General features: G+C 52.7%; 1 protein-coding gene across 3 annotated transcripts in view; it reads right to left on the bottom strand.

The window, feature by feature from the left end:
• Window positions 1–3,379: 3,379 nt before the first annotated feature.
• The window catches only part of MGAT5B (alpha-1,6-mannosylglycoprotein 6-beta-N-acetylglucosaminyltransferase B), a 69,458-nt gene continuing 50,358 nt past the window's right edge, over window positions 3,380–22,479 (bottom strand). Inside the window, exons 9-18 of one of the 3 annotated variants that reach the window (XM_033002391.2) lie at window positions 21,054–21,185; window positions 20,199–20,332; window positions 19,415–19,545; window positions 18,780–18,785; window positions 16,970–17,125; window positions 16,100–16,246; window positions 14,413–14,529; window positions 7,394–7,468; window positions 6,602–6,876; window positions 3,380–5,437 (exon numbers count right to left, since the gene is read on the bottom strand). In XM_033002391.2, the coding sequence (XP_032858282.1) occupies window positions 5,239–5,437; window positions 6,602–6,876; window positions 7,394–7,468; window positions 14,413–14,529; window positions 16,100–16,246; window positions 16,970–17,125; window positions 18,780–18,785; window positions 19,415–19,545; window positions 20,199–20,332; window positions 21,054–21,185 (1,372 nt within the window). In that variant the 3' untranslated portion in view covers window positions 3,380–5,238. The remainder of the gene's footprint in view (window positions 5,438–6,601; window positions 6,877–7,393; window positions 7,469–14,412; window positions 14,530–16,099; window positions 16,247–16,969; window positions 17,126–18,779; window positions 18,786–19,414; window positions 19,546–20,198; window positions 20,333–21,053; window positions 21,186–22,479) is intronic. The other 2 variants (XM_033002393.2, XM_033002394.2) reach the window with 2 other exon arrangements.

Genomic DNA, 22,479 nt, shown 5'->3' with positions numbered 1-22,479 from the left:
AAAATTAGGGCAGATCATTATTTCCTGTTTTCTGGCTTATATTTATAGAAAAGCTGACACATCTGGCAGCTCACTCTAAAACTAAAAGCAAACCTCTGACCTGTCTCCAACTGGTCTTTACTGGTTGCTGAGTTCCAGAGGGTGAGAGGCAGTAGGAGCCTTCCGAGAGATGGTGAGGAGAGGGGCTGCACACCCCCCAGCCCCTTTCCTCTCAGCTTTCCAAAGCCAGCAGCCAGGTGTTGGGAATGGCCACATTATCCATATATTTTTGCCCTCCTGAGGCTCTTTGCAGGCAGCAGTGGCACCTGCACCCAGGGGCCCTGGCTGGAGGACAAGCCCCACAGAGGCACCTAACCACCACCAAACAGTTCCCCCTCTCCCCATCATCCCAACCTTTAATTTTTCCCACTTTCCAGACAACCTGGATGCCAAGGTCTGGATCCCAGTTTGGCTCCCACTCTGCCCAGACTGGGGGATGTCCTGTCCCTGCCACCAGCACTGGCAGGAGAAGCTGCATCCTCAGCAGTTTTGCTCTGCTTTGTGGATGGGATGTTGGTATTTCTCTGCCTGCCTGGGGAATAATATTCAATGGGCCCTATCTCTCCAGAGAATATATCGATCTAGAGTTTTAAGAGCTTTCTGCTAACGAGCCACAATGAGTGTTTCTGGGCATCGCTGCTTGAGCTGGTAAGAAAGGGAACACTCAGCCCCACAGCTTTGAAAGGGGGTTAGACACACGCACACACACATGCCAAGTCCTTCTACTGGCAAAAAAAAAAAAAAAGAAAAAGAAAGAATAAAAAAGAAAGAAAGCAAAAAAGGCAAAAGATTTCACTGCTCTTTTCACTCAATAAGTCTGAGGACAGATTTTCAATTTGCTAACTTGCTTTATGGCTCTGGCTTTGCCAAAGGGAGCGAGAGATGAGGGAATAGGACAGGAGATTAAATGCATTCGTTTATTGTGGGAAGTCTTTCTAAAGGGGGAAAAAAAAAATTAAAAAAAAGGAAAAAAAAAAAAAAGAAGAAGAAAGAAAGCATGACACCAGGGAGACAGGACTCAATTAAAGCAAGACCTTGAAATACATGAGCCAGTAGTCCTGACCGCGGGTCCATTAGACATCCCTGTCAGGCGGCGTGCTTTGGTTCCCAGAGGCTGTGTGGCAGCTAGATCCATCACCTGGGGAAATAACCACCGGTGCTTACATCTTCAGCAGCTCCTTGATCTAGCGATAAACCCGTTAGGGAAAATAAATGGGTTTCTCTTGCCTGGACTGTCCGCATCACGGATGCAATTTGCCAATTTGCCATTTTACCGGGTTGCTGATAAGCAGGGGATCGGGAGGGAAAAGCCGCTTAACGATTTCCTAATAAAGCCCCAGATAAGAGCGGAGCCACGCTATTACCTCCCTCTGGCTGTGATTTACAGCCCAGATTGCTGCTCCAGGAGCTAACGGCGGCTGAGCCTCTGCAGAGGAGGGTGCTGGTGCAGGGAGAGGCGCCCAGCCGGCAGCGGGATGCTGCGAGGGGACGCTGGGGCAGGGACCACCCGCCCTCTCACCAAACCCCCCCCGCTGCCCCAGCTGCACTGGCAAGGGAAGGTTTTGATGCCATTAACATTAAAAACAGGGGAGAAAAACAGAACTCCAGAAGGAAAGTTCTGAGTGTAGTTACTAAGAGCAAGGCTCAGAAACAGTAGTTACTAAGAGCAAGGCTCAGAAACAAAAATCACCCCTGGCTCCATTTCTAAGTACAGAAAATGGATTTCCGGAAAAACATCATTCTTTCGACACGCCTGTCCTGGTTTCACAGCTGTCAAGAAGAGGAAAACAGGCTAAGAAAAAAACAAAACAACAAACTTCCAGAAGGCTCTGCCCGCTGTGATGCCACCAGAGATGCCATCAAAAGGTCCACAACCCCCCGCCCCAAGGAGACCCCAGGAGCTCCCTACACACATGCTCTGGGTTGTTAAATAAACTGTTTCATCCACCAGCATTGGAGGGTGTATCTGACAGCTCCTCATTTGATTTTTAATTGTTTGATTTTATTCAGAGTTTTAACACTGTTTCCCCCTCTTTTCCCCCTCCCAACTGGGGATTTCTTCTTTGTAATTAGTTGTGGTAATTAGAAACTCTTTCATATGCCAGCACCTTGGCTTCTCTTTAAATCTCTTCCATGCTCCTACTTAGTAAAAAGTTAATTTAATGTCTGTATCATCCTCAGATCTCCCTTCCAGATAGAACTGTGTCCTGGCTGGGGAGATCAGGGCAAGTGCTGGAGACTTGCTTGGAAAAGGGCTTGGGAAGGCAGCGGGATGCTCCAGTGATTGCTCGGGCACAGCCAGGGCCAGAAACACACAGAGAAAAAGCATTTCCAGGTGACAAAGTCCCTTCTCTTTTACTCCATCTCCTCTGGGAGCTGCTGTTGACCCAGCTCCTCCAGCCCTTGCTGCCACCTCCATGTCAGGGTGCCCAGGACCAGCAGCGCTGCAGGAGTTGATATGCCCCACGGCCCTGGCACACACACCCCACACAACAAACAATCTGGTGCCGATTCTGCCCCAAAACCACCGTTAATACCCAGCGTTGGCGTTACCCAACCAGCCAAGACCCCCCCCTTGCCCCTGCGTGGGGTGTTAGAGACCGAGGCATCACCCTGGGGCTCCACACAGGCCGAGGCACGAGGGGCTGTCCTGAGCACCCGCACTCTGGTCCCTGATACCTCCAGCGCCCGCGAGCGATGTGCAGTCACCGATGGGCCAAGAACGGCTTTTGCCCAGGCAGCACCCACCGAGAGCAGGACCTGGTGCCAGCTGATGGGGCAGAGACGTGACAGGTAATACCAGAGCATCGCTCAGCCCCATCACCCAAATTTACAGGCTGGCTTGAGATCCAACAAGCTTCCAGACAGATCATTATTTCCCATGACAGCGGCAAAGGTGAGCCAGCCGCCTTTTATTTCAGCTTGGAGAAAAATGCTCCTGCCAGGGGATAATTGGGACTCTGCAGCGGGAAGCAGGCACTGGGCTGCCAAAAGGTGAAGGCTATTTTAAAAGCAGCTGAGCAGAACCAGTGGAGAAAGCTGCCAGGGGAGCTGGTGCAATGAGCACTGCCTTGAGAGGCATCCTGAGCCTCCCGGTCTTTAAAGCTTGCTTAGATCCCCAGCAAAACCAGGTTTTATTTGGTCCTTACAACCCTGGGAAGTGAATCCCTGGTGGTTTCTGCTTACAAATCCCCCGTGCCTTTCCCGGGCCGGCTCCTGCCCACCCAGCACTCGCAGCAGCCGGGGCGAGTGGCGCGGGAGCCTTTGCCAGGCAATGCTTTGAGACCGAGATGAAAGGTGCCATAGAAAGGCACAAGGTATTGCTGTTCAGCTCTGCAAAGAGAGGTTTGCACTGCTTTTATTTATACACATGCTGGCTGCAAGACACAAAAATTACTTAATCAATCCTTCCCCTTGTCTGGTGTTGCAGGCGGGATGGAGGCTGCCTATGCAATTTTGCGCTGAAGATGACAAATTGCTCCGGGATAATGGCAGCGTCTCCAGCTCCCGCCTCATCTGGCGCAGGATGCGGCTGGTCTCGCCGCAGCGGGCTCACGGGCTCGGCTGAAGGGATGCCAGAAGGACACAAGCACCATGCGTGTCCCCCTTCCCGGGGCCAGAGCGGGGAGATGGTGAGGGAAGCTGGGGTCTGCCTGGTGTCGTTGCAGAGCTGAAGGAATGACATTTTCTCCCCAAACCTGGCTGCAAGCCACTGAGCCGCGGGGAGGATGGGCTGGAGGTGCCAGGGCTGCGTGGCACAGCTCCAGCGAGCAGCTGGGTCGTGGGGGAGACCTCGTGTACTCACCCTGCCATGGCACTGCTCGCCATCAGTCACCTCGAGACGGGGGGAGGACAAGCCTGCCGGTGTCTGGGACGCAGTGGTGACCCTGTCAGGACAGGCTGCCACCCCACCGGCTTCCCTTGCTGGCTGGGCCAGGAGCTCTTCCATGCAGAGAAGGGCTGGGAGGGAATTCCCAGCCACGTGTTTTACAGGATGCAGGAGTCTCACCATTGAACGCTTCCAATCAACAGAAGGGCTGAGCACCGACCTTACAACAATACACTCAGCCTTGCTCCAGTGAGCAACCCTACAAAAACAAACCAGGTCACCGAGCAAACCTGGGGACATGCCAGGAAGGGAAATGCTGGCAGCAGTGAAAAGTCCCCTAAAGTGAGATGAATGGCATGAAGAAAAGTTAAAGAAGCGAAGACCATGCACGGTTGCTTGGAGCTCACCTCCTCCTGTGGCTGCAACATCTGGGGCACGCAGAGCCACGACGGTGCTTTCGCAGCTGCTGTGTTGCCCCCTCTCCCCTGGCCTCGGTCTGTGCCCACCAGCAATTCCTCTCGGCTGCTGCAGCACATCCTCCTTCCCACCTGCTTATTCGACCCCCGAGCAGCCCCTGTGCCCCCGCTGCCACCTCCGATGCCTCGTTCCCTGGAGGGATGTCCAGCTCTGTGCACAGCCCAGCGGGGCAGAGAGCAGCCGAGGGGCTGGGGGGCTCGCTTCAGCATTGCCCTGGGGACCAGCATCCTTCCCGGGACCCCTCCCCAGCCCCATTCTGCCCTGTGCTTCCCAGGGACAGCTTGGGGGCCACCCAGCCCCACCGGCTTCTTTCTGGGGGCACCATGGGTGCAGACCCCGCTGTGTCCATCCAACCCAGCCGCCCTCCTTGGGCTTTGTCCTCCCCCAGCTCCGCAGCCAAGGCAGGCACAGGCAGTCCCCCCGTGTCCCCCAGCACAGCTCTGCCCAATAACTCCCACAGAAGGGCTGGGTGTTGCTTCCCCTTTAATTTACCACTTGTCAGGGGGGAGGGTTAAAAAAAAAAAAAAAAAATCAATAAATAAAACAACCTAGGATGCTTGAAGAGGATGAAAACCCTGAAACTGCAGTCTGCTGGTGGCTTGTCCCATCGCCAGAAAAGGGGAAGGGTGTCCCCAGCCCCCACCTCCCCACCACCCTGTCCAGGTGGGTTCGGTTGTGGTCGGATGATGCTCCTCGAGAAGAAAATGAAACAAAAGGTCAGGACACGGTCATTCACAGCTGACTGGCAGATGAAACAACCCCCAGAGTCTGACACCCCCGGCTCACCCGCCGGGAGGGACCTGTCCCACCTCCCTCATCTATTGCAGAAGCTTTCAGAAAAAGCCACTCGTTGCACGTTGCGTGTCACAAACACGGAGGGGGGACACACCAAGTCACAAGCAGTCCCTGCACAGAGCCACTTGTCCTTTGCGGTAGTCGCGGCAGGGGCAGAGGCGCCGGTACTTGGTGTTGTACCCTGCACAGCTGAAGAGCAGCGGCTCCTTCTGGAGGTAGCACTCGTGGACGTTCTCAGCCACCGCTGGGTAAAGATGGTTCATCTCGTACTCGGTGCTGTCGCAGGTGATGCTGAGCCTGGGAACGAAGACAAAGGTGGGTTGGTTCAGGGCAGGAGGCTGCCTGGGGTTTCACTGAAGGGCTTTTAGTGCTGTTCTGTCCTTCCCAGGGAGGTTCCTTCACTAACCGTTGGGCCAGATCTTTGCCGGTTGCACCAGGAACTGTAAGTGTTCTGTTTGGCACCCCCTTGGCTAGACATGAATGCTTGTCACCACCCCAACACAACATGCAGGAAGGGGTGACCCTCACTACTCAACCCTGAAGCCCAGAGACCACCCCAACCCTTGCATGGGCCATGGATGGCTCAGGAAATCACACACGGAAATCCAACCAAATCTTTTATATCCCTCCTGCTGACCAACAGGTCTGTCTGCTCTCCGTGGACACCTCCCACAGCAGCTAATGTCCCCTGGAAGGGCACATGAGTTCAGTGGATGCCCATGTGGCCCCTGCTAGCTGGGATTAGCCAGAAAAACTGGGGTGATCATCAGTGAACACCCTGAGGAGCAGCAGAAATGCCCGGTGTGGATCACGGCATCCCTCTCCTCCCACCTGTGCCCGCATCTGCAGATGGAGCAGCAGTACTAGCATCACCCTCCCACCAGCCCCTCTCAATCAATGAGTCCCTGAGCCAGCTCATTTTAAGGTCTGGAGGGGGGCATGGAGGGCAGAGAGTGAAATCCAAGCCCCAGCTGTAATTTATCACATAAAAATGTCAGTGGGACTCACAGCGCCTGCCTGACCAGCATGACAGCAATGGTAATGCTTGCATTTTAATTGCCCACAGAGCAGCAAGGAGCCCAGTGGCAGATTTATACTCTATTAAAACTTCACCACTGTGTTCAAAATGCAGTTTTATAGAGAAAGACATAAAAAAAGAGAGAAAGGGAGAGAGCGTGGAGGAGGTGGAGAGGAATGGGGTGGGAGAGAGAGAAAAACGTGCCTGGAAAGGCTATCGTTGCCTTCTGAAGTGTGAAGCTGGTCAGGGCCAACACATGCAAGCAATGGGCTCCTTTGCGGGCAGTGCCCTGCCTACATCACCTTGGGCACGAAGGCACCTCCATGGGATTTCGGGAGGGAGAACACAAGGAAAATGGGTGCTGGGGATGGGGGGAGCAAAGGGAACATCGTCTGGCTGATATCCCCCCTCTCCCCCACCTCGCTGAGAAGGTCACAACTCACTGGAGAAACACCTCCTTCTTGTTGAGGAACCTGAAGAAGGTGGGCTCGCAGACCAGCCCGTGCCGCCGGCACGTCTGGGTGCAGGTGTGCCGGGTCTCCGACACCCACACCTGCAGCGAGTCCACGGGGGGCCAGGCGTGGGGGTCCCGGCTGGCGCTGGGGGACCACACCAGGTGGGTGGCATTGGGGGACAGGGCCAGCGGGCTCGGAGGGCTTTGCATAGCAGGACTCTTGGCCTTGGGAGGCAGAGGAGGAGATGACATGTTGCAGAAATCCTAGTGGAAGAGAGGACAATGGGTTAGTGCCCGGAGGGACAGGGTGAGACGTTGGGGATAAGGAAGGGAGGCTGCTGGTGGGACAGGAGGACACTTGGGCTGCTGAGTTTGCTCCTCAGGTTTTGGTCACCTGCATGCACAGATGGCATCTCCTACTGTGGGACATGAAGGCACCAGCCACCTCTTCCTTCTCCCAATGCTGCCTTATTTTCTGCAGCAGAAAGGCCTTGACCCAGCCCCAGCCGCCCCGAGCCACCTTCCACCACCCCCCAACACCTCTGGTTCATGACAAACCTCCACCAGCCCCCATCTATCTCCTGGTGCTTTCTGCAATTAGGCTGCACAGGGCTGGGACCTGGCGTCCCTTGCTGGGGACCTGCACTGGGTCGGTGGTTGGTTGCCCAGAGGAACAGGACTGGGCCCATGGGAGGGCAGGGATGGTTCCCCAAGGAAACCAGGGATGGTCGCCCAAGGAGGACAGGGATGGCTGGCCAGGAGAACAGGGATGCTCCCCGACCTGGTGCTGAATGTAGGCATGGATCCGCTCCAGCATCCCCTCGCAGGTGTACTCGTAAGGCAGGTAAGGGTCCACCTGTGAAGGGAGAAGAGCAGAGCACAGAGAGCAAGAGGGGACAGCCTTGCACTCGCCCTGGGCCCAGTGACCCGGGAGAGCAGTGCCCCGGGCAATGGCTCTCCCCACGCGCTGAAGCCCACAGCTTGTGTCTGTCCACCAAAGCACGTAGATCAGAAAACTAGGACTGGAAAAACTTCACAAACCATAAAGCGCTAGAGAAAGACAGTAAAGGATTAATTTGTGTTCAATCTATGTATTGGTGAAAATGAAGTCACCCTGTTCTATTTTAGCCTCGCTTTTCTTCATTTTTGGTAAGTTATAAAATAAAATCAGTTTTCATGCAATAAGTCACTTCCAATTAAAGTCTGAACTGTTTTAGCCCAAGAAACACTCCACAGCTGCGGGCAAGCAGGGGGAGTAATTTTAAAATACAGGGGAAGAGTTAGGACTGGTAAAGATGCCAAGGTAATCCAGAGCAAGGGCATCCCAGAGGTGCCTTGGGTCGGGTCCAGCATCCTCTGTTCCTCTGCTCCTGCGTGCTCTGACCTCGGCATGGCTCTGCCTGCTCAGCGAGGAAGGTCCAGGCTTTGCTGCCCCGGCACCACGACCCACCAAACCAGCCGGTGAAAAGCCCAGGGCTGGGACTGGCTGTGCACAATACAGGGAAGTAAAAAAAAAAAAAAAAAAAAAAAAAAAAATCTCTCTTTTCTCACTGCCACTTTGCAGGGAGTTTGCTGCCCAGTGTGGACGGCTCTGGTGGGGTGGGAGCCAGTGTCTTTCCCCAGCCCCAGGGCTGTGGTGGTCCCCACTGCCACCGGCACGGGCTGGCACAGGGCAGGGAGGCAGCAGCCGGTGGCACACGAGGACGGAGCAAACGTTGATGTCGGCGCTGTCGCTGCTCCCCCACGTTGCTAACTGCTATTTATACCGAGCCAGCAGCACTTAAACTACCGTGTATTTTTAGCGTGGGTTACGAAACACTGCCGGTCTTTGGGAGACTTCTGCCCGCGCTCACTTCCTGACATCGCACCTCCCTGCCCTGAGAGTCACCCTGGGGTCCTGCCAGGGGGAACCCCCTCCTCTGCACAGCACCTCAGCAGCGTCCCCCAGCCGAGCGCGTCCCTGGCACGGCGGTGGCACAGGTCCCAGGGCGGCCATAGCCCGGGGTCAGCGGTGATTTTTCCCATGGCAAGAGCATTGCCATGAGGGCTGTGCCACTGATGCACCCCTTCCCTCTAGAGCAAACTATTTTTTAAGGAACTTTCTGCCCTGGGAAGACAGATTTTTCCACACCGTTATTTTTCCAGAGAGGTTACACGAGGCACAGGACATCGGTGCGTGGAAGGGGCTGGTCCTGAAACCCCTCTTTCCCCTGTGTGTCTCTGCAGAGCTTCATGCAAAAGAAGGATTATAAGCAAAAACACTGCAAAGATAATTAATCTGGAAAACACCATTTCTCCTATTTTCTGAGATCTGCACCTCCAAAATAGCTATCTCCTTTTGAAGTACCCATCAAATCCAAGCTCAAAGGCTCAGTCTGCTGAGAAGATCCCTCTAAGCATTTCCCTGCCATAAATATCCCACCTGAGATCTCAGCCAGGCTGGAAATCACAGCTGCTCGCTCTAATTACAGATGTGCACGCTAATCAGGGCTGACACAATGACAGGCACCGATCTTGCCTCTGAATTGCTGATGGGCGTTCAGTTAACTGGGACAGAGTCCTCCACAAAGCAAAACTGCCCATCTCAATCATACAAAGCCTGAACCGGGCTGGGTACTGGGCACTGCCTGGCACCATTTCGAGGGAGACAACCACCCCCTTGCTCAGCATCACCAAGGCTCGGTCTCGCCTTACCACTGCTTTCATGGCTGTAATGCTGGGGGCTTTTCCCAGGACCCCATTATACCAGGCACGGCGCAGATGTAATTCTGTAAAACAGCTTCTTTCCCGCAAAACCCCACTGTGGTACCCGGCAAGATGCGGCACATCCACAGTGGGGTGGAGGCAGGTGATGCTCTGGGCACAATCCCACCTGCCCCCAGGCTCCCAGGAGCCCTGTCAGGTCCAAGGGCACCAGGAAGCTGTGGCCGGAGCCCCCTTCGGCCCCTGCTTCTCCAACCCTGACCCCCGCATGTGCCCCTCTCCTCCCCAGGGGCTCCCCTAAAGGCTCTTGCTCCCCCGTGCCCCTCTCCTCCCCAGGGGCTCCCCTAAAGGCTCTTGCTCCCCTGTGCTCTCCTCTCCTGGTCTCGTTAGGATTCAGCTCGTGAGCCCAGGACCGATAGAAAATGCCAATTTTGAGAAGATAATTGTTTAATTAAAAACTGACAGGCTCGGCCACCTCTTGACAGCCACATCATTAATGCCACTCCCCGTGCTGGGAGCTCAGGATCTCCCTAGAGCCCCAGGGGGGAGGAGGAAGGGGGGCTCCGAGGGGGGACCACTGCATCCCGCTGCCTGGCGGGGCAATGCACGGGATGCCACAGCGGGGAGTGGAGGGGGTGGTGGAGATGGACTTTGCTGTTCTTTCCCTCAGGCGTTGGTGGGGAACACAGGGCCAGAGCTCTCCAGCCCCAGTGCTCTCCATCAGCCAAACGGGGAGTTACTGGTGCCCCATGGGGACAGCGCCACAAGACCCCTCATTTTATAGTTTCCAGCAGGAATCCCAGAGTTGAAGAGAACAATAAGTCTCTCCCTTGCTCAAAAGGAAAAGGGAGGAAAAAAATAATCCAAACATCATCAGACAAATAAGTAGAAAAATAATGCAATTCTCTGCCAGCACGTAACAGCAGGCTGGGAACACTTTAACCAGCTATTTTCGCTGTGATGTTTAATATGCCACTCTTTCAAGCATAGTCTGAAATGTATAATTTTCTATTATATTCCTGTATGTTTGACTTTAATATAATGAAGCCTTCTCCCTTCACTACACCAGAATATTGGGTCTATTAAATTGCTTGTGTGAGGACTATATTTGACAATGGAAAAAGCTGAAGGCCAAGAAAATGGTGGTGCTTGCAAACCTCTCTCCTTCTCCAGCCTCCAACCCCTGGCTAACAGCCATCACCCATCACCAGCACAAGAATCCCGCCATCACCTTTCCCGGGGGATGCAATTTGTCTCTTGGCCCTGTGCGACTGTGCCAGGATTTGATCTCTGGGGTAGAGAGGTTTGGTGCTTCCAGGATTTCAGTTTTCCTTACAAATAGGTCAGGGATGTGAGCCATCGGGGAAACCCCAAGCAGCTCCAAAGGGGGAATGAATGGCAGAGGCGCAGCTTGCCAAAAACCTTCCCCAGCAGTTGCAGGGTGACCTGGAGTCGGTGCAACCTCCAGAAGGATGAAGGAGGAGAACACAAGTGCTTTTCTTGGGGGGAAAAAAAACATATTGCAAACCCAAGCCATGTCCAAGCCAGATCTCTCTCCAGAAAGAAGAAGTTTCTTTCAAGCAAATCTAGGTTGGGTAGGGCCACCGGCTGCATCTCGGCTCCTTTATTTGCACAAATACGGCAGGCAGCCCTGCCAGCAAACCCGGCTGGCTCCGAGCACAGCAAAGGAAGCTCTGCCAGCCCGGCCGGAGCTGCAAGGACAGCACATCCCGCCCCGAGGTGCTGCCCCGGGTGTCTGCAATATAAATCAGGATGGCTGTACAGCCACACCGGCAGCGATCGGGCTGGAGAGCCATGGGCAGGCTGGGGCAGCCGCAAAGTAAGGCTGAAACATTGCTGAAGCATCATCCAATCCCCCAGAGCCACGATGCTCTAAACCAGGGTGAGCTGGTTGGACAGCTGGACCGTATCCAAATTAACTACCAGGTTCATGAAAGCAGCTCCCAAAGCCCTTGAGGGGTTGCCAGCACCCCGGGTCCCAGTCCCTGGCACCCCAGTTCCCAGCACCCGTCACAGTGTGGCTGCCACTGGGAAAAGCTGACGGCAGAGGCAAAGCAAAGGAGACATCTCACAGCTTCCCACAGCATCCCATATGCCCCAAAATATTTTACTGAGTTTTGCCTGGAAGATGCAAAACTAAAGCTGTGAGGTAAGTGATTTTTCAGTCTTACAACAACAACAAGAAAAAACAAACAAACAAATGACAAACAAAAAAAACCCCAAACAAACAAACAAACAAAAAAAGAGATAAAAAGAAAATCCATTTCAGGTCAATTTTCAATTTCCAGCATTTCCACCCATCAAGGAGGGGAAAAATGCTGTGTTTCAAGTTTGGCAGTCTGTTTGGGTTTGTGAAGCAAAGGGAAATGCATCGTTTCGGGTACAAGCCTTGCTTTCAATAAACTGGAAGGGTATTTTCAAACAAAGGCAGGCATATGGGAAACAAAAACATATTATTTCATTCTAGTAACGTTGAAATGAAATGTTTTCACTGAAAAAAATAAACTGGTGGTGATTATTCTGAAACACAGACAATTTTGTTAAGATATTCTGATAACAAAACACCTCATTCTGCCTTCGGGGAAAAAAAAAGGAGTCAGTAAAATAGTTACTCTGAGCTCCAGTACCTGGCTAAGAACAGCAACACTAAACAGCCCAGCCACCAGCTTTCTGCCACTCCTCCTGCCAATGTCATTGTTTTCAATTCCTGCTGTGACACACTATTTTAAAGACAAGATACCAAGGGATTCCTGAAGCCAAAGCACATAATAAGGTTTTTAAACCTGTAAGGTAGGTCAATTTTTAGGCTTAATTGCTTTGACAGCTTTTCTAATAAAGCAGACCTTTCTATTTAAAAGACTAAAAGGGAAAAAAAGGGGAAAAAATGAAGTTGCTGTAAGTTATTCACACTCACTCCCTGCTCTGCTTCGGGAGGATTTATACAGTATTTTTTAAAAAACCCAGAGAGGTGAGTTGTGGGATTAACCCAGCACGCTTCTCGGTGGGAAGGAATAACGTTTCTCGCGAGCAACTGCACATTTTCAATGCAAGTGGGACGACAGCACATGTTTTTATTAATTTGAGGCAAATTTAGGACTTCAACCTCCCAGCAGTGGAGGGTAATTACAGCAGTTGGGCTCTTCGTGGTAGGGGGCCTCAGGGTGGGGGTCCCTGGTCCCGCAGAGGTGGGTGGCAGCTTTAGCTGCCCCGTGGTCCCAGAGGAGACAGAGTTTATCCGGCTACATGGGGTGTCATGCTGGGATGGAAAACAGAGAGCAGCCGCTCTGGGATGCCCGGCCACCGTTACAGACACCCTTGTTCCAGCTCTGCTTTCCCTGCCCTCCATCAGCTGTTTAGCAACTGAAGAAATGTTAAATAAGGGAGGGAGGCAGGACGTGTTGCGACTGCACCGCAACTGCATTTACAGAAAGAGTGGGAACAAGGAGAAAAGCTGAGGTGGGAGCTCATCTTTGGACAAAACAGGGATCGGCACAGCAGCAGCACGTTCCCAGCGAGCACCCGGTGCTGGAGACAGCAGGTCCCCCACACCAGCTCCTCCTGCCTGGCGCCCATCACACCACCAAATCTTTTCCTAAAATCCTTCTTTCTTCTTTTATTTTTAACCAGAGATTATCATTAAGCATCTAAATGACCTGGTGCACATCCAGTTGACATTGCAGTGCAACACGGCTGCTCAGGAGCCAGCAGAGCCCTTTCCCCTCCCTAATTCTCCAATCATTTTAAAATTATTTTAATGGCACAGCAGCACCAGGCTTCACTATTTTCTTTCTCCTTTCTAGAAAAACTGAAAATTTCCTTCTCTTCTCTCTCCTGAAACAGAGACCAGCAGCTCCCGGCCAGCCGCCCACGGCGTTGCCTTCGCCTCAGGGCCATTTCTCCAGCCCAGATGGTGGAGGGTCAAGCACTGACAGCTGGCCCGGCAGCATAGCAGCAGGGATGTAATTATTTTTAATTTAATTTTAATCGAGATACGGGAATGAATGTGCAAAACAACAACTGTTTTCATAAGTCGGGTTTGTCCGGTCTTTGCAAACTTGTAGAGAAAATCAGCGCGAGGTGAAAAGCTGTGGCAATCAACCACGATAAGGTCTGAGACCTGGGCAGATGGCATGGGCACATCAGCTGAATAAAGTCCCCAGACTGCCACAGACACACAGTTCTGCAGTCTCTAATTCAGGGAAAAGTAAGGATGACACCTCTCTGGCCAGCACCACCCACGTCCCCCCCAGAATCCCACCCAGCACCATGAACCCCAGAGTCCTGCAGCCCAGTGCAGAGCCCTGGTTTCACAGCGCATCGCTGTCCTCACGAGGGGACAGCTCATCCCGAGCGAAACAAATTGCAAGCAAAACGGAGATGAGCACTTTTCTCCCCTCGAGGAAAATTGACTTTAATAATTTGGACAACTTGAAAGGCTCCTGCCACAGGGCAGGAGGTAAATATTCATGAGGGAGTGTTTCCAGGGCAGGTGCAGCAGGAGCGCTGCCTTCCCAGGGGGTCTCCACATCCCCCCCCCTTCCTTACACCCCTTCATCCTTCACAGAGGCAACTCCTGCAGCTATTCCTATTGATTTGCTTGATCTGAATGATAACAGTGAACAGAGAAATTGGGGAACAGCAGGCGCAGAGGTTGTCAGCTCTCGGGGTACTTGCAGGGAGTTGCTCTCTGGGTTTATCTTTGCTTCATGCCAGGTCCCAGCACTGCTGTGCATCTCCAGCAGCCTCAGCCTCCTGGTCCCAAACCTCATCTCCCTTATCTCAGCTTCCCCTTGCTCCAGCTCTGCCTGGAGGATTCCCAGGGGATCCCTCAAAGGCACAGTGCTGCCCTGGGCAAACACCAACAATGCTCGGTACGAAAGCACAGCGAGAACACAAGTCCCCCTGAAGCTGCAGGAGAGGAGGATTTCTGCCTTGCACGTGCAAATAATTTCAAAGGGGAAGCAAGGAGGGAAAAGCAATTAACACTCAAAAGGGAGAGCCGGGCACCAGCAACCACTGCTGATACCTGTTCCTGCAAACCCAGCAGATCGCCCTGCCACCTCCTCCGAGCCGTACCTGGGTCCTCATGATGGTTTTGATAGCAGCTTCAAACTCTTCGGAGTTATTGTAGTCGACAGTCCACACATGTGGCTTCCCGATGAAGTCTTCGGCATATGGGTGTTGGGAGGACACCTAAAACACAGCAGTGGGGGCTGGTTTTGGCAATCCCTGCCAGAAGAGCTGCTGTCTACTGCTTACACCCATGACAGCAGAGTGGAGCAGCAGGCTCAGGCACAGACACCTTGGGTTTTAACCCACAGCACATTGAGATGTGCTGGAAAAAGGTTTCCTCTGAATCCAGGTGCCCCCCGACATCAGGCTGATGCTCTAAAATTCCTGCTGGGTTGGGATGCCCCATTCCCATCAATAGTGAAATTGCCTCCACAGCCCTGAATATCTCAACCTCCATAACATTGACCTGATCCACTTGTGGGTCTGGAGTGGCAAAACTGGACCAAAACAGCAAAGGTCTCTGAAGGCACCATGTCTCCCAGGTTTTCCAGCTCCAGAAACAAGGGTAAGAGAAAATCCATCGCCACTGAAAGCTGGGGAAGTCTGGCACTGGGAGAAAGTGGTGCTGAAAGCTGCATTGCCCTGATACCGCAGGCAGCCCCACACACTGGTACCCCATAGCTACCTGCCTCTCACCAGGCAATTTTTGGGGATCTACTTTTTTTGTTTCAGCCCCTGAGATGCCTTTTCACCCCTACACTGCTGCGAGGCAGCCAGACCCACGATCTCCTCTCAGGAAGGGAAGAGAGAGGATGCTGAGCAGAGGAGGTGTTTTGGGGGCACCACAAAGCACTGCAGAGGGGCCTGAAACCCTGCCAGCTGGAGGAGCAGAGCAGTGTATGCTCTGTATTTTATTCTCTAGCTTGCTGTCCTTACCCATTTTTTTCCTAACAGATCAATCACCTCTTTCCCCTCCAGCATATAAACACCTTGGGGCATTTCATAACCCTCCCCCCCAGCTATCCTCCCAGCTCTGGGCTTAAGCACAACCACAGCACCCACTCGGGATGGGTGCTAACACCGGCACCTAACTAGGGGGGTGCATGGGACAGACACAGGGGTCCAGGGCAGCCCAGTGCCCCCCACCCCATGATGGATACCACCAAGCTGGGCTGAGCCGCATGGCCCCCCAGCAAAGCCCTTCTCGGCAGGAGTGACCGTTGCACTGCATTATCCACTTTATTAATAATAAAAGAGGCAATTTTCTCAACTCTTTAACTTTTAAAGAGTTTCTGCCTCACTTGGATTGAATTCCCAGTGACAAGCAAGTCTGGGAGGGATTTTGTACCCCTGCAATACCACAGAGGTCCCAGTGTCCCTCTGGGTGTACAAAAGGATGAACAGGGGAGCAATCACCCCAGTTTGGGAGCAGGGTGAAGGCTGTGTGTGGATCTGGGCTGATGGGGAAGGAGCTGGTGTTTGTGGTCTGCAGAAGTCGCCTGCACCACGTTCTCCTTCACAACCCCAAACCCGCCACAGGGCCCCTTGCATCCAAGCGCTTTGGATGGAGACCATGTGAGGATGGGACTCCATCTGCAGGTATCTGCAATTCGGCATTTGGAGGAATTCTTGCCAAAAAAAAAAAAAATAAAAAAAAAAAATTTCTCAGTTTAACAACTGCTTTTCCACCGTCTGGCCTGAATCCCAGTGGTTCCACCCAGCCCATCCACCCACCTCCTGCCAGACTCACCTCTCTCGACGTCGGCTTCCCACGGAAGAACTCATGGTTGAGGGAGCTGTGCGGGGGGTTGAAACGTGCCTGCAGGAAAACGCAGCCATTGGCGATTGCCTCCAGCGGGGCAGGACCCTCATAGGGGAACCCAAAGCCAATGAAGAGCTGCAAGGGAGAAACCCACGCGCTGGTGAGTGAACGTGGCCAACCCCCATGGGAAAGTCTCCCAAATAACCCACCAGCATCCCTCTGCGCTGCTCTGGTCCTGCACACCAAGCCTCTAAGGCAGCTCCATGTGGTTCAACACGCCAGAGCTTAGATGTGCTAAAAGCTCCCCTTGCTCCATGGCTCACAGCCCGTTTGCACAAGGCAGCGGGGTGTTCAGGAGCTGCGAGTTCCCCCAGAGTGGCTACGACCAACATACTGGCCCTGTATGGAGAAATACTGTTTTGCCAAAGCCATTTGGGCTAGTGAGTCAACCACACTTCCCCCAGACACCGGCTGAAGGTGACCAGGATGTGCCCGCACCCCACATACCCGCTTCAAGAATCCCATTTATTTTTATCACGGCTGTGGGGAGAAATAAAAAAAAAAAAAAAAACAACAAAACCACCCCACTTAGTAATAAATTAATTAATCAGGTAACTTTGTGCTCTGTCTGTGGACAGTCTGCAAGGAGAAATTCATCAGACACATCTTGATTTGAAATTATGTGCTCTGCTCAGCTCCCGGCTAATTAGCCCTGCTGATAACGCCTGCAAGCCTTGGAGGAGTGCAGATAACGGCCTCTCCCCCCTCACACCTCCCCCTTTAATTAGGTTTTCTTTCTCAAGGCAGCTGAGTCCTCGCTGCTGGCTAGTTAACGGGGTGCAAGGCCCTCTCGCCCACCTTCGCCTTCCTCAGCAGCTGCTGAAACTCGTGCTGTGGCAGCAGCCCGTGGTTCTTCACGAACGCCGGGACCTCGGGCGGCCGCTGCGTCTCGTAATAAACCGTGCCGTGGATCTCCATGTACTTATTGAGGATGGCCAGGAACTTCTCCTTACCCTGGGGAGGAAGGCAGAGGTGTGAACCACACCAGAAGATGGGGCTGACCCCCACCACGTTTACAGGGGCAGATTTCACTCTCAAACTGCCGTCCCTGAGCACCCGCGATGCTTCAGCCCGACCCGCAGCCGTGCAAAACCCGCACCCTCCCGTCTGCATCCCTCGGACACACAGCCTGGACCACCCCAGGCTCCCAACAAGCCCGGACAGCTGCGGGATCCAGCACCCTGAAAATCATCACCTTTGCAGAATTTTTTTTTGCTTGGAAAAAACACACAGGGACCATCCTTGGGATGTTGCATTTTCAGCTTGTTCCAGTGCTGCAGTGGGCCCCAAAAGCATGGAGACCAGGAGGGAATAAGGAGGTATAAATGGGGAATTTGAGAAAACTCTGCATGTTGCCTTAAATCCTCTCCGAACACTATATTTCTGCCCTCAGCCACGTATCCCTGGACTTCTCTGAGGCTGAAAACAAGCGCTTTTGGTGAGGTGAACCTGTGACCACTAACCCCCAAATCAGCACCATTTTGATATCAATTCCTTAACGCAAAGGGTTTGGGGAGATGGGAGTGAAACACAGCTTATAGTCCCTGGGTAGCTCCTGGCATCACCGAGCACCATCAGAGGGGACCGATCCCGCTGCACAGTGCGGGGGCTGGCATGGGAGATCCCCTCCACCCCTGCATGCGAGCACCATGAGCTGCTTTGACCCATGGAAGCTGGGCAGCAGCCTGATGAAAACAGCCTTTCCCAGCTTATTAAAACTTCAGCTCCTGTTGCAAGCCGGAGGTGAGAAGTTCAGAGGGGTAGGAAATGAGAAATAATGGGAAGGCAGGTTTAATTAAGTGTTTCTAAATGTCAAAAAGATCCTGCTCTGGGGACAGCGCCTGGTCCAAGGCTTGTAAATAAGCACCCAGCCCCAGAAGATGGAGATGCTCTTTTCCTTCCTAGACCTCAAAATCACTCAAAACAAGGAAAAGCTTCTCTTCCCCCTTATTTTGTTACATGGGGTGGCACGAGACACAAAATGATGCCCAGGCATCCTGACCTCAATGAACAGCCACCAGCAAGAACTAGCCCCAACCCCTTCACGCAGTAATAAGTTACCCCAAATATGCAGTTTTGGGGAAACTGATGCTGTTTGTGAATTCTGGCTAAAAGGAGCAAACGCTCGTAGCACTAAAGATGGAGGGAAATGTCCATTCTGAGGTTTTAACTCTCTTTAGCACCTTCCCAAATTAACCTAACTAAGCTCAGATAAAACTTCTGGATAAGAAAGGGTGGGGGGAATGGTAGAAAAAGAAGACAAGATATTATAGCTCTCCCTCAAATGAGATTTAGTGGGTTTCAGTAGGTTTTTTAGGAAGCCACCAAGCTAGGGGGATGCTGGGGGGATTTGGTCTCAGATGTGGGAAGTGATGGAAAAGCCACAGACACCAGTGAATAGGACACGGTGTGGCTGGATCCTGGCCCACCGCAGGCTTCCCTGTGAGGGCAGAGCCGCTCATCAGGAAAGGTGGGGATGGGGAGGAGACACGGCCGCCGGCTGCATCAACCTGCATCGATCCCAGCAAAGTCAACTCCAGCGAAACCTTTTCTCTCATGAGAAGACGTGCAGAGGTAAAGCCCAGCAGCAGCTGGTGCGGTACAATACCTGCAACTGGAACAGCCCCAGGCGGCATACAAAGGGGAAAAAAAAATAGAAATAAATCAAGAGACAATGAGAATTAGCTTCTTTTTTTTCAGAAAGGAGCTGGCTAGCTCTGGATAGGCAGGGAGGAGTACAGACGTCCCCTGGCCGCTACCGGAGATGCAGGGGGGATGTTTTGGGGTATTGCCCCCGTGCAGCTGTCCACCCCTCTCCCCAAGGTGTTACAGGCGTGGGTGGGCAGTGGGGCAGCACAACCCCCTTTCACAGGGACAAACCATCTGCATCATAACACAGGAAACCACCTAACGGCAACCACAGTAATTAATTACATAAAATAATTGATATGAAATCCTCAGTCTAAGCAGCCTGTTGGGAGGAAGCATTGCCCAGAGCAAAGACCAGGGGACGGGGTCTCACCAGTCTCTGCCCTGTTTGCTCAGAGGCGCTGGACATGTCACATCAGTGCAGCAGCCTCAGCTTTCCCTCTACAAATGGGATAATGATGCTTCTCTACAAACACACCGAGACCTGTGCTTCAAGAGCTCGGGGTAAGAGGCAGAGGCTGCTGCTGCCTCACAGCTCTGCCTCCAGCTGCCCCTGCCCGGCTGGGTGCTCCCCCCAGCGCCGAGGACACCCACCTTCCAGATGCTGGCCTCCTTCCCGTACACCACTGCCATGCTGCTCACTTTGTTGGACTTGATGAATTGCCTCTCCGTCTTGTTGAGCTCCTCCGACACGAAGCCCATGAAGGAGTTGTCAGGGGTGTGAGCTGTGGACACCAAGAGGAGAAGACACGTGGCTGGACAAAAGTTTGCTGAGATCTCCTCAGGGCTGAGGACGCAGCCCCATTGCAACACAGGGGCTGAGATGAACCCAGCTCCAGAGCCTTGCTGGAGGCTTGGAGGAAAAATGGCATGAATCCAAGCAGCTCATAAAATACAGGCTTTGGAACTCACTCAAGCAACTTTTTAAAAAGTAGGGCATTAAGGCTGCCAAATGGGCTTTATCCAGCCAGGAAAAAGCAACTTTTGAGTCACCCAGCAGCCAATAGGTCACAGAATCACTGAGCTGCCTCTCACCTTTAGAACCCCAGCTGAAGTAAAACCAGGTTTTGCAACCAAAACCATCCCATTTCCCCTCCCGGGAGCTGGAAGCTCCTGGCTGTGCCCTGTGTTTGGCCCTGACTGTGCTGGAGCCAGCAGCCCATGGCAGAGGAAGGAGCCAGGTCTCTCTCCCCTGAGCATTTCCATAGCCCAAGAGATGGCCAAGCAGATTTGGGAGCGAGCAGGCGGGGAGAAGCAGGAGCGGAGCGGGATACGACAGCACTGCCCGTGCATCACCTCCTGAAGGAGGGGAGACCTGCTTCTGTGGTGCCTGTGAGCCCCCCGACACCGCCCCGCCGTGTCCCTGGCCCCCACTTACGGAACATGGTCATGAACTGGGTGGGCTGCAGGTTCCAGTAGCCCCAGTTGGTGCGATAGCCGCGCAGCGTGGCGTACTCCTCGTGGTTGTACGCTGGCTCCGTCCCAAAGGTATCGATGACCCGGACGCGGCACCTGGGAGAGGAGACAGGACCCGAGGACCTCAGTTTGAGAAAGTCCCACTGCCGGGGACATCTGGTGTCCCCAGGCAGCTCAACCCTTGTCTGCTCCTCGAGCGGAGGGTGCGGGAGCATCCCAAGCAGGCTTTCCCCACCCACTGCTCCCTCATGTAATGAGCAATTTCTCCTTGCAGGGCTTTCATCTCCCTGACGGTTGCAAGAATGATGTATCTCCTGAAGACTTGTTAATGCTTTTCCCAATATCCCAGCAATGCTGAGGTAGGCATTACCAGCACAAGACCGAGGAGAGAAGGGGAGCATCAAGCAAGGGAAGAGCAAAACAAGCTAAATGTGAGAGCAAATGCATTTATAATAAAAGCAATAATACTGCTTGTCATTTTTCTCTCTAATAAAATTGTGTAGGATAATGGAAGAGATGGGAGAAAACATAATAAATAGCAGGACTATCAGCACTAAATTAAATTGCATATTTTCCTGGATGGTGATGTACCAGGGGATGATGACATTTGTCTTGATGGCGAAGGAGCCAAGGATGGGGCTTCTTGCAAATACAAAAGGCTTGCAGTTCCCTCTGTGCTATGGCCACCCCTGTCTGCAGGCACAGTACTTGAAGCACCGACACACTGCAGGCACACCCAGGGTCCTTCGAGGTCATTAACATTAGTCTCTGCCTGCTAATTAATGAAATGGGGAACAGGAGGAGTGGCTTTGCTTACCTGTATTTCTTGAAGGAGAGCCCCATGTGCTGCTTCATCTGTTGGAGACCATGGTAGTCGGTGTAAATCAGGTCGAAAGGCAAAGGATTGGTCAAGGGGCAGTTTCCCCGTCCTGGAGGCACCCCTAAGTGACTGGGGAGAAGCAGGAGGGCCCGATCAGCCCCCCAGCACCACAAAATCCCTGCAACACACACACTCATTTCCCTGCTGGGCGTTTAACATAGGCCATCAACCAGCTCCTTAGTTGGTGGAGGCGGAGGCAGATGGTTCTCCTCTCCCCAGTCTTTATTTCCTGGGCCAAAAATATGAGGTTCGGGGAGTCCTGGTCCCTCCCCATCTTTTCACCTGCTCCAGCCAAGTTCCTGCTCCTCCCACGTGGATGATGAGGCTTTTGCACAGCATTCCCAGCCAGGGCTCACCAGCATCTCATTCGACACAAACATTCCCCTGGACCTCTCTTGTCGAAGACACCAGATTTCGTTTGCTTTCATTGCAATCACATCAGTGACAGACTTGTAAAGCCATGTTTCCCCTCTTCCCTGCCTGCAAGGCTCCCATCTTAGCTTAAATCTCCCCGTTCCCAGCCCCATATTCCTCCCAGCACACACCATGCACGGTTTCTGTTACTCCAGTCCTTACAGGTACCCACCACATCCCAAAGCACCCTCAGCTTCTCCTTGACTCTGCTGGCACTGCTTGTCCTCAAATGTTGTGCACATTTCATTATTATTTCTCATTTTTGTCCCACTTATGAAATAGTTCAATAAAGCCAGGGCAGCCAGACCCTGGGTCTCACTCAGTGGGTTTTCAGCCAGTTCCTTACAACAGCCATACTAAACCCCTCTTGCCTCCTCCAGCAGATAAAACACATTATGAAAATCCAGATAAACTACATTGACTACAATCTCTTTATCAAGATCATCAGTTACCTTGCTGCCAGGGTGATATGCGATTAATCCAGCATCATACAAGGCTGGTAAACCTGCGGTATGTCTCCTTCCATTTTCAATTACCTCTGTGAACTGATGAATCCCTCTCTGCAAAGCTGTTTCACTAAGTGTACCACTGATGTCAGCCTGACAGCCCATCTGCTTGCCTGGACCACGTTTCCTCCTTCTCAGAAAAAAACCTGTGACACCTTCCAGCTTCAGTAGGTTTCTCAAAAATCCTTGTTACATGTACTTGTGATTTCTGAGTGCCAATTTGCTCAGAAATACAAATGATCCACCCCTCAGTTTCAATGCTCTTGCATATTTTTCCTCCTAAAGACAATAAGTCCTCATCCTCACTCTCATAACTCCACTCACACCCCAAGAGCAACAGAAACATCCTCATGGAAAACCAAAATGTTGAGCTGATTTGGTTCACCCAGGCTCTGCCCCACTCCTACCATGCAGTCACCCCATTTCATTCTCAATCTTTCTAA

Source organism: Tyto alba, unplaced genomic scaffold (genome assembly GCF_018691265.1).
Source record: "Tyto alba isolate M040663 unplaced genomic scaffold, T.alba_DEE_v4.0 Super-Scaffold_39, whole genome shotgun sequence".
NCBI lineage: Eukaryota > Metazoa > Chordata > Aves > Strigiformes > Tytonidae > Tyto > Tyto alba.
The sequence above is the reverse complement of the archived record's forward strand: the minus strand, read 5'-3'. Positions and strand labels throughout refer to the sequence as shown.